This window comes from Polyodon spathula, chromosome 14 (genome assembly GCF_017654505.1).
Source record: "Polyodon spathula isolate WHYD16114869_AA chromosome 14, ASM1765450v1, whole genome shotgun sequence".
NCBI lineage: Eukaryota > Metazoa > Chordata > Actinopteri > Acipenseriformes > Polyodontidae > Polyodon > Polyodon spathula.
This window is the reverse complement of record NC_054547.1, coordinates 10193325-10209019: the sequence shown is the minus strand read 5'-3', so window position 1 is coordinate 10209019 and position 15695 is coordinate 10193325. Positions and strand designations below refer to the sequence as shown.

General features: G+C 39.3%; 1 protein-coding gene across 1 annotated transcript in view; it reads left to right on the top strand.

Moving 5' to 3' along the window:
- The window catches only part of abca4b (ATP-binding cassette, sub-family A (ABC1), member 4b), a 35831-nt gene extending 22536 nt beyond the window's left edge, over window positions 1-13295 (top strand). Inside the window, exons 25-50 of the mRNA XM_041269671.1 lie at window positions 612-817; window positions 939-993; window positions 1341-1365; window positions 1560-1576; window positions 2517-2713; window positions 2827-2951; window positions 3505-3603; window positions 3799-4083; window positions 4214-4246; window positions 4434-4539; window positions 4879-4953; window positions 5125-5294; window positions 5718-5895; window positions 6050-6165; window positions 6614-6761; window positions 7563-7686; window positions 8053-8182; window positions 8328-8448; window positions 8625-8687; window positions 8805-8911; window positions 9053-9194; window positions 10114-10248; window positions 10444-10547; window positions 10953-11045; window positions 11143-11392; window positions 12744-13295. Of these exons, the coding sequence (XP_041125605.1) occupies window positions 612-817; window positions 939-993; window positions 1341-1365; window positions 1560-1576; window positions 2517-2713; window positions 2827-2951; window positions 3505-3603; window positions 3799-4083; window positions 4214-4246; window positions 4434-4539; window positions 4879-4953; window positions 5125-5294; window positions 5718-5895; window positions 6050-6165; window positions 6614-6761; window positions 7563-7686; window positions 8053-8182; window positions 8328-8448; window positions 8625-8687; window positions 8805-8911; window positions 9053-9194; window positions 10114-10248; window positions 10444-10547; window positions 10953-11045; window positions 11143-11392; window positions 12744-12869 (3230 nt within the window). The 3' untranslated portion in view covers window positions 12870-13295. The remainder of the gene's footprint in view (window positions 1-611; window positions 818-938; window positions 994-1340; window positions 1366-1559; window positions 1577-2516; window positions 2714-2826; window positions 2952-3504; window positions 3604-3798; window positions 4084-4213; window positions 4247-4433; window positions 4540-4878; window positions 4954-5124; window positions 5295-5717; window positions 5896-6049; window positions 6166-6613; window positions 6762-7562; window positions 7687-8052; window positions 8183-8327; window positions 8449-8624; window positions 8688-8804; window positions 8912-9052; window positions 9195-10113; window positions 10249-10443; window positions 10548-10952; window positions 11046-11142; window positions 11393-12743) is intronic.
- The last annotated feature ends 2400 nt before the right edge of the window (window positions 13296-15695 follow it).

The following is a 15695-nucleotide window of genomic DNA, read 5'->3' as shown; positions in this document are numbered from 1 at the left end:
TAACCATCTAATTCCATTATTTGGTATAACACCATCTGACACTTCTTTAACAAAACTCCAGTCTAACTCTTTGGCCTTCTCCACCCTACTGGCTAGAAGCCTGATTCTGTTTGCTTGGAAACAAGCTGCCCCGCCCACACATGCTCAGTGGCTGAGAGACCCTTTGCAGCATCTAAAGCTGTAAAAAATAAAACATACACTTCGTGGATAGACTGAACATTTTTACTTAGCTTGGCATGCCCTTCTATCACACACTAATGAACTTAGATTTCCATGGTTCCCCTGATCTATACCTATCTGTCTACCCTTTTTCTCTCTTCTGAATGCAAACTGACTGCTTGCATCCTCTCTCTTTCACTCTTCCTCTCTCCCCCTTTCTTCTCTCTTTTTATCTCTTAAATCATATTTAAAAAACAATCCTGGCAAATTGAAAATGATAAATGATTTCATGATGCTTTATGTGTTATATTATTGTTTGTGTCTATTACCTTTTGTTATTTGATAAGTCATTGTGTGTAATTTCTTTGCTTAACAAAACCAATAAACAGAATTTAAAATAAAAAAAAAGATGGATTGTATGCTAGCCTGTCTGCCCCACTCTTTTGTTGTAGGTGACATAGAGAGTATAACCAGCCTGATTCACCACCACGTTCCGGAGGCGAAACTGATCGAGATGATTGGTCAGGAGGTGACGTATTTGCTGCCCAATAAAGACTTCAAGCACCGGGCCTATGCTAGTCTGTTTCGGGAGCTGGAGGAGACACTGGGTGACATGGGACTCAGCAGTTTCGGGATCTCTGATACCTCACTTGAAGAGGTAGGGGAAAAACATTTAAAAAAAACAAAACAAAACAAAAAACAAATAAATAAATAATCTAGGTTTAAGGGTGTTGTTTTTCTTTTTTAAAAAGTAGTTATATACATGTTTTTTTTTCCAGATTTTTCTTAAGGTTACTGCTGATGCTGAAACAGCCACAGGCGTGGGGAACCCAGGTAACCATACAACTGTGTTTAATGGATTGTGACTCCAGGCAAATAAAAAATGTATTATTTCCAATTGCAAACCATGTGAGGTGCTGTATCTGTGAATCCAGCTTTGTGTGATATTATTCAAAGTGGTAATTCAACAGTTTGGTAATAATTTCACATTGAAGGGAAAAGGAACTCTCTGTGACAAAACTAGTATAAACAATTTACGTGCTCTGTAGAGGCTTAATGAAATAGTTTAGTTTCTTCTGGTGCTCTGCTAATCATTTTGCATGTGATGATCAGGTGTTTTCTTTAGCATGCGTGTGTTTTATTTATGCACTGTCTGTGTGTCTTGTTAACCCAAACTGTAGAAGAGTGGATGTTGCAGCACAGGAAGTCGCGAACAAGTGTTGCAGGAGAGAACAAGGTCACTGTTAATGCTGAAGCTGCAGAAGGTGAAAGAAAGCAATGCAAAGCTCTGCTGCAGAGCACTGCTACTGCTAGAGCTGAGACCGGAGAAACAAAGGGGATCACTGATCCACACCAGGATTACAATAAACATTACAAAAAAGAGACTGCTCTGAAGCCAGATTAGGAAATGGGTTCAGTGCACTTACCACCCAGGATTTCCTTAAAATGCCATCTCTGGACTTCCACCACATACCTGGATAATATATTGGCTCCTGTTGTCTGCACAAAGTCATTTTTTAAGCCCATGGATTTGTTTTGTTGATCTGGCAGCCATTTTTTTTTTTTTTCCTAGGGATCATACCCGTGATGTCACTGTCATTGCCATTGTAAAAATGTTTTTAGGTTTAGTGTAACGTCCACTGGTAGTGAAAATGGCCACTTGAAGGAATACATTTTTTCTTCTGGATAGTCCACTTCACATGGGTAAGGGGATGATCCCTGTGATAATGGTGGCCTGGAAAACATCAGTTGTGCTCGACATCATAGCCTGCTAATTTTCTGTTTATTTTTTCATGGTAGACAGAAAGATAAATAATGGGTGAAATGTATCTTCCACTCATAAGTCAAACTGCAATGTTGTGAGCCCCCAAATAATTGCACTTAAAAATGCCATTTCTGTGGATCAGCTGGCTTCAGAGACATCCTCATCGCCTGTGATGTTCATGGTAAACTTGGCTGCACCCTCAAACAGCTTGTTAGGGCAAAAGCAGTAGTACTGCAGCACTTTTTAAGCTTGCTTTGCGCATCTACTATAGCATCTACTATAGAGCTCATCGACTATAGAGCCTTTCGACTTGCCATTTCTAGGTTTTGTTGCTCCTCATTTCTGACTATGCAGTTACAGTGTTCGTTGAAGACCATATAAGAAATGTGTTTAAGATATCACATATACTGAATAAGCATGTTGCCTCTACAAGTGTTTGGGATTATATTGTGTTGATGAAAGAGTGTTAATTCAAATGGATAGCAGTTCAACATACATACAGAAGTGAAGTGTTTACAGAAGAAGCTTCGAAGTATGTAAAGCATAACACTTAGTCATATATTAACTGAATTTGTGTTGACATTAAATTCAGGTGCAGAGAATGCCGAGGTGAAGCATTTGGCTTCAGCCAATGGGCAGAGGGCCCCTGAGAACTCTCCTAATGATGCGAGTGATGGGAAAGGCTCTCAGCAGATCAAAGGTGCAGGACTGGTCTTTCTGCAGTTCAAAGCCCTTCTGATAAAGAGGTTGTACCATGCCACCCGCAGCCAGAAGGATTTCCTTGCACAGGTAGAGCCTTGGACTACTATTTAAATAGGCAAAATCAGGAATAAAAATCACTTGAAGGAATGTTAAAGAGTACACTAATGAATTAATGTGACACATCATTCACTCTGTTTCAGATTGTCCTGCCTGCAAATTTTGTTCTCTTGGCTCTGATTTTTACCCTTATTATCCCTCCTTTTGGGGAATATCCCAGCCTATCTCTGCACCCATGGATGTATGGCAAGCAGTTCACCTTCTTTAGGTAAGAACACTGCTCACCTCTGTTCACTTTACTATAATATTAGTATAGAGGAATACAACGACCACCAAGGGACTGATGAAAATGCTTGGATAGAAGGAGATTCTTAGATTGTAATTGTATGATTACAAAGTCCTGCAAAAACAATACATTTATTTATTTTCATTTCCCACTTAACTATTCAGTCCTTTTCACACTTTTTTGTTTGGTTCATAATCTAAGATAATGAACACCAACCTTTCTAGTGTACTATATAATATTATTATTAAAGCTTTAAGACCCTACAAAGCTGGCTCAATTGAACACAAGAAGCAGTTCTTGCTTCAATACACAGTGATTGCCATCTCCTTTAATAAGATGCAAGACTCGTGTCCCCATCTGCTTTGCCATGGTCTACATTGAAGAAGAACAAGCGTATTGACCCCAGTTCACTGGTGTCATTCTTCCCCAGAATGGAGCAATTGCAGATTTACTGTCTTCACGATGCACTTGGCTTAGGAAGATACGCATGTCTTTGAAAACTGTGACTAACGTGTATGAATACTTGTCTTAACAGCAACGAGCAGCCTGAAAGTGAGCCAATGAAGCATTTTGGTGATGTTTTGTTAAACAAACCTGGATTTGGGACACGCTGCATGAAGAGCGAACCGTTAGAGTAAGTATTCATTGTTAACAGCATAGAAATACAGTGTGCTTGATGATAATATTAATAGTACTAGTGCAGTTTCATCATACAGCCACTAGGGGGTAGAAAATTCCTATATAAAGTACGGTATTGGTGCCTCTTGACAAGCAATACTGTATCTGTTCAGTAATTGGTGAAGCCTTTGTGTTTGTTTTTCTTCTCTAGGAAATACCCTTGTAGTAATGCCACCACTGACTGGGAGATGACATTTATCCCTCTAAATGTTACAAACCTTCTGATGAAACAAAACTGGACTGAGAACAATCCTTCCCCAGTCTGTCAGTGCAGCACCCAGGAGAAGTTGACCATGCTCCCACAATGCCCTGCAGGAGCTGGGGGGCTGTCCCCACCACAGAGACTTCAACCAACCACAGACATTGTACTAGACCTCACCAATAGGAACATATCTGATTACCTCGTAAAAACATACCCAACACTGATCAGAACAAGGTATTTTTGAGGCATGACTCTTATTGTATCTATGACATGCACACATAGGATATTTTATATATGACTTAGTTATTATTTTTAATCAAAGTTGCCCATTTTGTAATATTTATATATATTTTTTCTCTTACAGTTTAAAGAGCAAATATTGGGTCAATGAGCAAAGGTATTGTTTCGCTTTCACTTATTTAAGATTTGATGTATGGAAAGCTGTTCAGCTTTTAAGAATATTTTTATTGTTAGATTGAATACAGCAATTTGGCTGTTAGGCGCTTCTATGGTTCGCTTTTATTTTGGATTGCTAACAGAAGACACACACAGATAGTTTTTAATGGATGGGCTTGCCTCTTCAGATATGGAGGGATCTCTTTTGGAGGACAGCTTCCAGTCCTCGACCTCAACACGGAGTATGTAGCTGAAGTCTTCATGCACCTGGGACGCATGCTTAATGTTACTGGGGTAAGGAGATCTCAAATACCTTGAGCAAATGTATATACAAACAAGCAAGTTACAATCCCTCACTGTCTGGTTGTTTATTGTCCTCCCTTCAAGAGCATTGCATTACTTTTAACAATGTACACATTTTAGTAGCTGCTTATAAAAGTGTCCCATTGTACACTGTAGTAAAGGCACTGTAGACACAGTACAAGTGCAGAAAGGTGTGCTAAAGTTTAAATTTGCAAATCCAAGGGGAAATTGTCACGTTACATGAAACCTTTACAATGGAAGGTTAGGTTGGTGTAAAAACTGATTGTATACGTTTGTATAAAAATGCTTTTCTTAATCATCTTCTTACAGGGTAACTACTCCAAGACAGTCTTAAGGGAATTACAACCTTTTCTTAAATATATGGAAACTGAATATAATGTGAAGGTAAGGATTGTTTCTCTTCAACATCTCTGCATTCATTAAGCTGACTGGAATGGTTTCATTATCCATTTTAAGTCTGGTATTTAGCCATTGTTCCAGTTACTGATCTCTGGCATGACTTCCTCCCCAGCCAGTGTGTGACCTAAAAAGAACTCCTGTTTTTATGTGCTGCAGGTATGGTACAACAATAAGGGCTGGCATGCGATGGTGTCCTTCTTGAACGTTGCCAACAACGCGATTCTCAGGGCGAATTTACCAAGTGGAGCAGATCCAGCAGAGTATGGAATCACTACCATCAACCATCCATTGAACCTTACCAAAGAGCAGCTCTCTGAGGTCACTGTGTGAGTGTCTCTGAAACATACAGTATCAATTAACAACATATTCCAATCTGGCTTACCAGTGGATATAACCCATACGGTACATCAAAATCAGAATAATCCAAACTTGGTTCTATTACATTTTAATAGTTTGGTGAAAATGACCTTTCAGGATTGAAAATGACAGGATGGTTCATGAGCTTTTCTTAAAAAAAATACTGCATTTGCCCAAGAGACTAGTTGGCCTGTGAGGAATTTTGAGTCAATGGCGCTATTTAAATAGGCAGTAAGTCCTACAGTGCATCTACAGCAGCATTCTTTATGTTGTGATTTTCTTTTGGACACTGGACTTATTTAAAGATTTTCATCTACATATTGCTTATTTGCAAATTTGTATTCATTTCCTGTTGGCTCTGGATGTAATCTTCATTTCGTTATTCTGCTCAGGCTGTCTACCTCTGTGGATGCCGTGGTGGCAATCTGTGTGATCTTCGCCATGTCTTTTATCCCTGCGAGTTTTGTCCTCTACCTGATTCAAGAGAGGGTCACCAAAGCCAAACACTTGCAGTTTGTGAGCGGTGTGAGCCCAACAGTTTATTGGATATCTAACTTCTTCTGGGATATGGTATGTGTCAATTAAATACTTTACACGTGTTCTAAAGCTATTGGTTGTTTTTTGTAGATATCCTGTTACTGAGAAAAGATCTGTTAGAACATTAGGTTTTACATAAAATAGTATTAATTTTCTATGTTTTCTGTTTTTTGTTTTGTTTGACCAGTTGAATTATTCAGTGAGTACTGCTATGGTCATTGGGATATTCATCTGCTTTGACAAGAAAGCATACACTTCACCAACCAATCTTCCAGCCCTTGTAGCATTACTGCTCTTGTATGGGTAAGTCACCAAGGGCTCTTCTTTGCTTACTTGAATCTTATAAATGACCACTGCATAATTAAAGCCCCAAATGCTTGACTGAATATTCAGTTTAAGCTACAACAAAGTTATTTTAAAGTTATTTTATTAAATGTGTGCCTTGTGGAATATCTTTATTAGTTTATTAAAAGCTGAACAGTATTATCATTTACAATAAATCATGACTTTATAACTTATATCATGACATTATAATTTATGTCACAACATTATAACTTATATCATGATATTATAACTAATTTTAAAGCCTGTTTTGTGTACTTGAACCAAGTTCGGTGTCCTTAAATAAAATGCCTTAAAATGTCATGTTTTAAATGGAAGATGAGTAAAGCTGGCATAGATGACAGCACATTGTGGTAATTCCAAAGAACTAACTGCAGTTCCTTGTGTGATGTACTATACTGTATTGTAGCTGGTCTGTCACTCCGTTGATGTACCCGGCTTCCTATCTGTTCAGTGTGCCCAGCACCGCCTATGTGTCCCTGTCCTGCATCAACTTATTCATTGGCATCAACAGCAGTGCTGTCACTTTTATTCTGGAGCTCTTTGAAAATGACCGGGTAGGTAATGAAAAGTAAAGCATGCAATGTTTTAGCTTTCATATCAGTAAGGCTTTCCTAGACCTTGCAGTTGTCCATAATACCAAAAGGGTTTTCGGCTTGATGTAGCTACGGAGTAACTACAAACGTTGTTAGTGTTTGAGAGGTTGCAAATGAAAATCAAGTGGATATTACTGTATACTGTAATAGCTACATTAACTATTGGGAAAGTAACAAGTGTGTGGTTTTCTACTTTAAAACCTTACCCTGGTGTCATCATAAATTAGTTGATTCTCCCTGGGTTTGTCATTGAATTAATGTCCAGTTTATGGCATCCATCTGCTGTAGTATTTTTCTCATTTAACTGTTTTTAACTCCTTTCACTGTAGCCTTTTGGTCCCTGCACAGGGGTTGCACTTATGGGAAGCTGTGAAATCTCGAATGGGCAAATACTGTGTCAAAGCATGTCAATCTGTGACTCCTGTCTGGCTCACATATTTTAAACTGTATTGTACTGTATGTATAGCATTTCATCAGTCCGTGCAGTTACTCATGAAATGACGTTTTTTAATCAATAAAATGGTAGTTATTTAGCTGAAAGCATTATATTTTAAGATACGGCAGGTTCAGATTCTTGGTATAAAATGTACTTTAAAGATTGAATCCAACCAGTTCAATGTGAAAAGAGCCATGCACTTATAATTATTATGTTAACCTACAGTGCATGGTTTCCCAATGTTTTGAATTCTGAGTCATTTTGTTTAGTGTCGGCTCACAGCACAATACCTCAGCCCTCAAAACAGTTTATGTTTTCTATTTCAGTCTCTGTTGAAGTTAAACAAAATGTTGAAAAACGTCCTGATAATATTCCCGCATTTCTGTCTGGGGCGAGGGTTGATTGATTTGGCTATGAACCAAGCTGTGACTGATGTGTATGCCAGATTTGGTAAGTGTGGGTTTCCAGTTTTAGAAGCAGTTGTGTAAAATAATCTTGTGAACTTTTAGGGCAGGTTTTTTTTTTTTTTTTTTTTTTTTTTTTTTTTTTTTATATACACACAGAACCTCTTCTAATAGCCATGATGGACATGGTCCTTTATAATATTCAATTAACTGGGACATAGCAGCTGCCACACGTTTCACAATAGGGTATCTCACAAACCATTCTAGTTACAGACCTCATATTAGGGTTATAAAACATCTAAACCTAATTACATGACTTTTCAATATGCATCGTACACCTGCAGTAGATGTATAACACTGACAAAAACACTCATCTAATATTGTGTGTCTGTTGTTTGCTCTTGACCAAAAGGTGAAGACTATGTGGTTGACCCTTTTCACTGGAATTTTATTGGAAAGAATATTTTTGCCATGGCAGTTGAAGGCATTGTATATTTTGCCCTGAATATCTTGATCCAGCATCGCTTCTTCCTTACTCACTGGTATGTTGGTAGATTTGTAATTTGATGTTCTACAATACCGCAATACCTGAGTTTATTTATTTTAAATAAGTTTCAATTAGTTACATCTAATCAAACTATGGAAAAATACATTAAATGCAGATTAAACCACTTGATTTGACTCTAGGCTATCTGAGGGAAATATATCTCCTATCATTGATGAAGACCAGAATGTTGCAGAAGAGAGGGAGAGAATGAACAAAGGAGGAAGCAAGAATGACATTCTGAAAATCAAAGACTTGTCAAAGGTGAGACATGTGAGCCATGCAGTACTGAGAAGATGTTTCGTTCCATGCCACAAATTCCTGTTTAATTTCATATAACCAATTGCAAGTTTACAAACTCAAACAGGGAAGAATATTCTAAAACCAAGCACTGTACTTAAAAAGCTTTTATATAATCACTAAAAACTATGTCTTTCTAGACCTATATAGGCAGAAGCAGACCAGCTGTAGACAGAATTTGTGTTGGGGTCCCTCCAGGAGAGGTACGTCATTGTAGCACACATTTGAACAGTGAGATATGTGGGATTTAAAATAGTTGAATCTTAATGGACTTTTTTGTATACTTCAATAGTGTGTATTTTTTTTTTTTTTTGGTCCAGTGCTTTGGCCTGCTGGGAGTAAATGGTGCTGGAAAGACAACCACTTTCAAAATGCTTACTGGAGACACTGATGTTACTTCTGGAGAGGCCTCTGTAGTTGGGTACAGGTAAACAAAAGAATTTCAAAAGCTTTCAGAAGCTGAAAAGCAGAGTTTATTAGCCCACATTACTAGCTCTTTAACAAGGTTGTTTCGGTTTTGCAGTTTTAGTTTAAATGTGGGTATTTCCTTGCTTTTGCTGTTGTGTAGCATCCTGACTGACATCCTTGAAATACATCAGAACATGGGATACTGCCCTCAGTTTGATGCCATCGATGATCTGCTGACAGGACGTGAGCACCTCCAGCTGTATGCTCGTCTTCGCGGGGTCCCAGGAGATGAAGTCAACAGGGTAAGCCCAGCCTACACTTTACTGCTGTGACACAGTCGTTGGACAGCCACGTGCTCATGGGCCACACAACACAAAGTTAGGGCTGTCACAAAGATTTGTTTTCTTTTTGTGAATTTAAGGTGGAAAATAACTTGTATTTAATTTTGCTGCCGTTTTTTCTGACTTTGTTCATTTGTTCAGACTTTGATACTGTAAATAGTTTATATTCTGTATCTTAATTTAGGACAGGCTATTTCCATCAGACAATGTTTCACTAATGAGGAGAGAATGATAACTCATTAGTCATGAGTGAAAAATAGCTCTTTTGCCCCTGAGCGATTTTTTTTTTTTTTTTAGTTGTCTCATAATTAATGACCTAATTTAATGAGTCTTAAAAAATTAAATTATTCTGACAAAAATAGCCATAGAGCCATTAAGGCACGGTGCAGAAAAACATGGTTGAAAATATTCACTGCAGAGCAATAAAACCTGACAGGTTACAAGATCCCCGGGCCCCCACTATGGGTCATCGCTGAGCTGCAGGTGTTTTTGCTGTACTGGCTGTTTACAGTTCCCTTGTAACCCATGGTATGGGTGTCCTACATTTTCCATCTACTATACGTTACTTTTTACAGGCCCTTCACTAATTCACTGCTGGAAGTCGGATAGTAAAATAACGAGGTAGTTCTCTCTTTGAGTGGAATGGTTTTAAATAATTCACCAATTATACCTGGAGTTCTCAAGGCAGTCCACTTTAATCATAACTATATATAAAGAACAGGAATTTTAGTCTGTTTTTACCTGCATCATTTGATCTCAACAGGATGAAGCTGATAATACAAAATCTTAAAAGTGGTCCACAAAATGTGAAATGCGAAGAACTTGAACATCCCTGATAAATGTTAAAAACCGCCTGATCCAATCCCCCAATACATTTCAGGTGGCAGAGTGGGGCATCCAGAAGCTGGGTCTCCTTGACTATGCTGAACGCTGTGCTGGGACGTACAGCGGAGGAAACAAACGCAAACTCTCCACTGCTATTGCTCTGATAGGCTGTCCTCCCCTAGTTCTCCTGGTAGGTGCTGCAATTGTATAACCACGTCATGTATTAATGTTTTCAGACAGTACTTACAAGTACTGCATGTGTGAGTAAAGAAATGTCTTCTAGTTGTATTTCTGTATTCATCAGTAACTTGCTATAAGGGACGGGTTCATACCTTTGATACTGTACAATAAATTATACTTGGTGTCCCTTGGCATTGCACATTAGGATGAGCCCACGACTGGAATGGACCCACACTCCCGACGGTTCTTGTGGAATTCCATTATGAGTGTCATTCGGGATGGGAGAGCTGTGGTGCTTACATCACACAGGTAAGGCTGCCAAGTCTTTGGAGAGATGTATTTATTGAAAGAGATATTCTACCCTGCAGGCTGGCTTATCCTTGTAGTCATATGTCGCGTGTCTTTTTTTTACTGTAACTTAAGAACTTTTCCTCAAACTCTGATGGGCATTCGTAACCACTAATTTAAGGTTTTGATGTCCTTCTTATGCCCTTGAGTTCTGGCTTCTGATTAGCAGACAATTTTTTTTTCAAGAAGTTATTACACATGCACTCATTGGCCAATTTTTTTCACACTAGTGACTCTGCATGTGCATTTTAAAAGAAAAAGTATTTAATAATGAAGCAGACAAACAGAACTGGACTTGCTTCCTACTGATTTCTTCACATGCTTTATGGAAACAGGTTTGCTTCACCATCTTGTCTCTGTTCACAGTATGGAAGAATGTGAAGCCCTTTGCACCCGTCTGGCTATAATGGTGAATGGAACATTCAAGTGTCTAGGGACTATCCAGCATCTCAAATACAAGTAGGTCATATTTTATTATAATTTCAAATTGCAGACCAGTATAAAGGTCTAAGAAAAATCACACCGAATTTGATCAATCGTCTTGCTTTTATTTCAGATTTGGGGACGGTTACGTTGTTACCATGAAAATAAAGGCTGCTAAGCCTGGAGCTCCTCCGGACCTGAAATCAGCTGAAAGCTTTATAGAGGCAAACTTTCCTGGCTGCCTTCAAAGAGAGAAACACTACAACACATTACAGTATCAGATCCCATCCTCGTCCCTGGCCAAGATCTTCCAGCTTGTTGTGTCCAACAAGGATAAACTCAAGATTGAGGATTACTCGGTCTCACAGACCACGCTCGACCAGGTACGTAGATACATTTAGGGCCTGGATTGTGAAAGGTTGGAAAGAATGAGGTAATCAAATCTTCACATATTAATACGGATTGAAATAAACATGAGTATCTGTTATATTGAATAAAAGTAAGGGGGCTCCCGAGAGGCACATCCAGTAAAGGTGCTCCGCGAGAAGTGCAGAATGCGCCCTATAGTCTGGAGATCGCAGGTTCAAATCCAGGCTGTCATTGCCATCCGTGACCTGGGGTTCCTAAGGGGCGGTGCACAATTGGCCGAGCGCCGCCTGGGTAGGGAGGGATTAGGTCGACAGGGCAATCCGTGGTTCACTGTGCACCAGCTACCCCTGTGGCTGATAGGGCGCCTGCGGGTCTGCAGTGGAGCCATTCAGATCTGTGTTGTCCGCCGGCACTATGGGTCTGGTGGCTTTGCTGTGGATCCACAATGCGAAAAATTACGTCTAGGCAGGAACAATCGGAGAACGCGTGTTTCAGCCTCCGTTTCCCAAGTCTTCGAGGGGGTTCCATCAGTGAACCGGGATAACAAATAATAATTTTGCATTCCAGATTTGGGGGAAAACCGGGGTAAAAACCATTGGAGACGACTAAATTAAAAAAAAAATACAAGTAGTTTCAGGAAACTACTAAATGCATTTGATATAGAACTGTTAAACCTTGGCTTATCTCATATGCAGCCGGGCAGGATGTTTATTAAGTTAGATGGGAATGTGCAAACGGTATCCTACAGCTGTTGTGAGCAGCTGATTTCCTAAAATACATTGTTATTGAGATAATTGTCATTTTAGGCGGCCATGTGAGAGACTAGGCTTATAAGAGCTTAAATGGCCTGTACCTTGTGAACATGTGGACTGTCTGCAGTAGGGCAGCAGGAGAGAGCCCTGCACACTATTACTAATATAAAAAGCCTGCAGCTCTCCCTGTTCCGTGTGGAGGAATGGGAGAGAGGAGAAAAAGAAATGAAAGTAAAAGCAAAACAGTATATAATCAGTGAAGGCAATTGCCCAGCCTGACCTGGGTTTTGTTCGAGATTTGTTTTTGTTTAAACTTTTGTTTTTGTTTTGTGAGCAGTGTTTTTTTAAGTATTTATTTTATTTTTGTTGGAAAATAAACGTAACACCGCAGTGCGCGTTTGCTCCCGAGCCTGCCTGGGTGTGTATCAGTTCCTGCTTCTGGCCTGATGTCACCACCTCAGCCATCCCTGTCACACTGTCAAGTACAAGTAATACATTTGGGTGCACCTTGGGGATCTTTGCAACACTATGCTTCCTGTATGACTCACTGTCACAATTACAGACAGTCTTGATTACTGCTCTGCTCATCACAGGCTCCTCTCTGTTTTCTCAGGTGTTTGTGAACTTTGCCAAGCAGCAGACAGGTGAGGATGAGGATCTTACTCTGCATCCCAGAGCTGCTGGGGCGAGGAGGGACATAAAGGTATCTCCAGTCAACACTACTGCATATTCATCATGAGGATGTGCCAATCGCACATACAAATGGACAGAAGTATTAATTTTGGTAACAAGTGGCATTATACATCACATCTAAGTATATTACAATACAGCTTATCCTGTGTCGTCCCTTGCTATAGAACGCATAAAAAAACCACAACCCTTTTTTATGTTCAGTCGCAATTCCTGAGTTGATATGTTGTGTGATTTAGTGGTACTTAAAATTAAATATTTGATTCAACAGCCTTCATGAAAGAAAACTGAAAAACAAATCATGGCTAATAACCTACAAAACAGTAACTGAGTGTTTGTTGAAACTGGGGGTGCTGTGTTTAGCAACAGCACACTCACCATGCAGTATGTACTTCTTTTAACAAAATCATTTCTCATTGCTTTATACAGATTTATTTGATTAAAATGGTAAAACAATACTACTGCAGTGTGTGTGTGTGTGTGTGTGTGTGTGTGTAATATATATATATATATATATATATATATATATATATATATATATATATATATATATATATATATATATATATATAGCTGAACAGTAAAAGAACTAGTCGCTTCACTGGAAAACTAAACAAAACATTTAATCTTTTAACTTAATGCAAAGCACTTTGATTTTATTTTTTACTTTGCTATAAATGTGTGTTTAACGCTCAGAATATTTTTCACATTACAGTGCTAATGGATAGGACTTTGCAAATAATCATACACAGGTAATGTCTATTTGCAGATATTTGCTGGACTTCGCTAATGGGATTTGTATTACAGCACTATATATTTGGGTTTATTTTTGACTCCAGCTTAAAAAAAAAAAAAAAAATTGCTAGGGGCTCCCGAATGGCGCATCCAGTACATGGCAACTTATCTGTGAATTTGTGACCAAAATCATTAAGCATGTACAGATTTCTTTAGTTTTAGTTAGAAGAAAATGCATACTGTACATAAAAAGCAATAAATAAAGCTATAATTCAACATTATTCTTTGCACTTTTGTTGAAATGTTTGTTGATTGTTTTGTTTGTCATTGACATTAACACTGTATATTGAACAGATTCCAATGCACAATATTTTCATAATTATATTTTTAAACAGTTTATTCAAAATGTACACTTTGGATACAAAAATCTGAGTAATAGCACCTGAAATGTATGGCTAGCTTCACCTGAAACAGAGAAAACACAAAGAGGCTTGCACCTGAGAAGAAAGGAGCTCTTCAGTATGTTCTTGTTTTGATTAGCAGTACTGTTATGGCACACATTATAATATAATGATTGTGAGCGGTAATGATAAACATTTACTACTTATGAGCAGATAACTCTGTTTCTAGCCCTACTCCAAGGGGAGTACATAGAGGAGTAAACCTTTCATTATGACCCTCAATTCATTTTTGATGAGTATGTTATGAATTGCTCATTTTAATTGATTGACTACAGCTGCATTACCAGCATGATTTAAAAAAAAATATCAAAATCAATAGATTTAAGTCACCAAAATATCTGCATTTATTTATTACAAGCAAAGCAAAATTTCTGCAATGGATGTCCGGGAAATGTACCAGTGTTTAAGAAAAAAATGTGCATATAATTAATTTCTTGTTTTGTGGGTAAATCTTCAGGAGGAATATTGTGAGGGAGGGATGGAAAAACAGCATTTACATGCTGGGCCAAATTTTGTCTTGCTTATAACAGTGGTAACAGATCAATTTTAATGTACACCTATTTGTAGAACGCATGTTTCGTGGTCAAAATCAGGTTTTACAAACAATTTAGTCTAGCCATGGCAATTTTTTTTTTCTCTTTACAGAACAAGACCATGGTAGCAAACTTTTTAAAGACACACACCTGATTTGACATATCCATTGTTTGAGAAGTAGAGGCTAGGAAAGAAAAAGTTGATAGATGACGTCAAAACTTGAAAGGGAAACTCTGGCAGCACAATACCGTTTTCACTGAGAATTTTATATCAAATCTGCCGATAGGCCCCTCCGTGGAGTGATGTCCTCGGTCCCGCTTCATGGGGGTAATAAATAATAACTCTCCCCCTCTTTTGCATCGTTGCAAGGTTGATTTGGCGCCGAGGCTGGTCTCTGCCAGGGGGACTTGACCTAGTCCAGAAAATCTGGGAACACCGGAAAGGGTTGGGGGGAGTCGAAGTTTACGCCGGTCTGAACATAGGCTTATAGCCTCGCTCGCTTTCAGACACCCGGGGTGACCTCCGATGCAAGCGGGGTTGGTTCTGCAGCAAGTGCCAGAGGCAGAGCTGGGACCAGTGCCGGTGTCTGAACTGGGGCTGGGGCAGGGTTAATAGCCTATTATCTGACCAGATACTCCAGAACCTGGGCCATCGGTCTCTACAGGTCTGAAATATCTTTAGCCTGCTATGAATGCCTCGAACACTTGCTGCTCCTTGAAGAGCTTGAGCGGCTGCAAGCTGGAGCCTGTGCGCAGGGTATACTCTGCGACGGGCTTGAAGGCAGATGGAGGACGGGGGAGACCGGGAACCCATGAGGCTGCAGACAGTTCGTCTGAACTGACCGTAGAGGTCACGTCCGTGAACTGCGCTAGCCTTCTGTGCAGGATTTTATCCCTGGACTTTGTGCAGATATGGCAGAACGCCCTGTCTTCCAGTGCAGATGAGGTGTGCTGCCTACCCAAGCTCCGAACACACAGCAAGTGTTTGTAGTGGGAAGGTTCACCCTGCAGGACATGGAAGGTTGAAAGCCTGATATTGTGCAAGGACATTTGGCCGAGGGCACAGAGGCTCTAAGGCACTAAAGCACCTAATGCACAAAGGCACTGATGCGGTAGGCACTGGGGTGCTGATTTTATCGAAGCGCC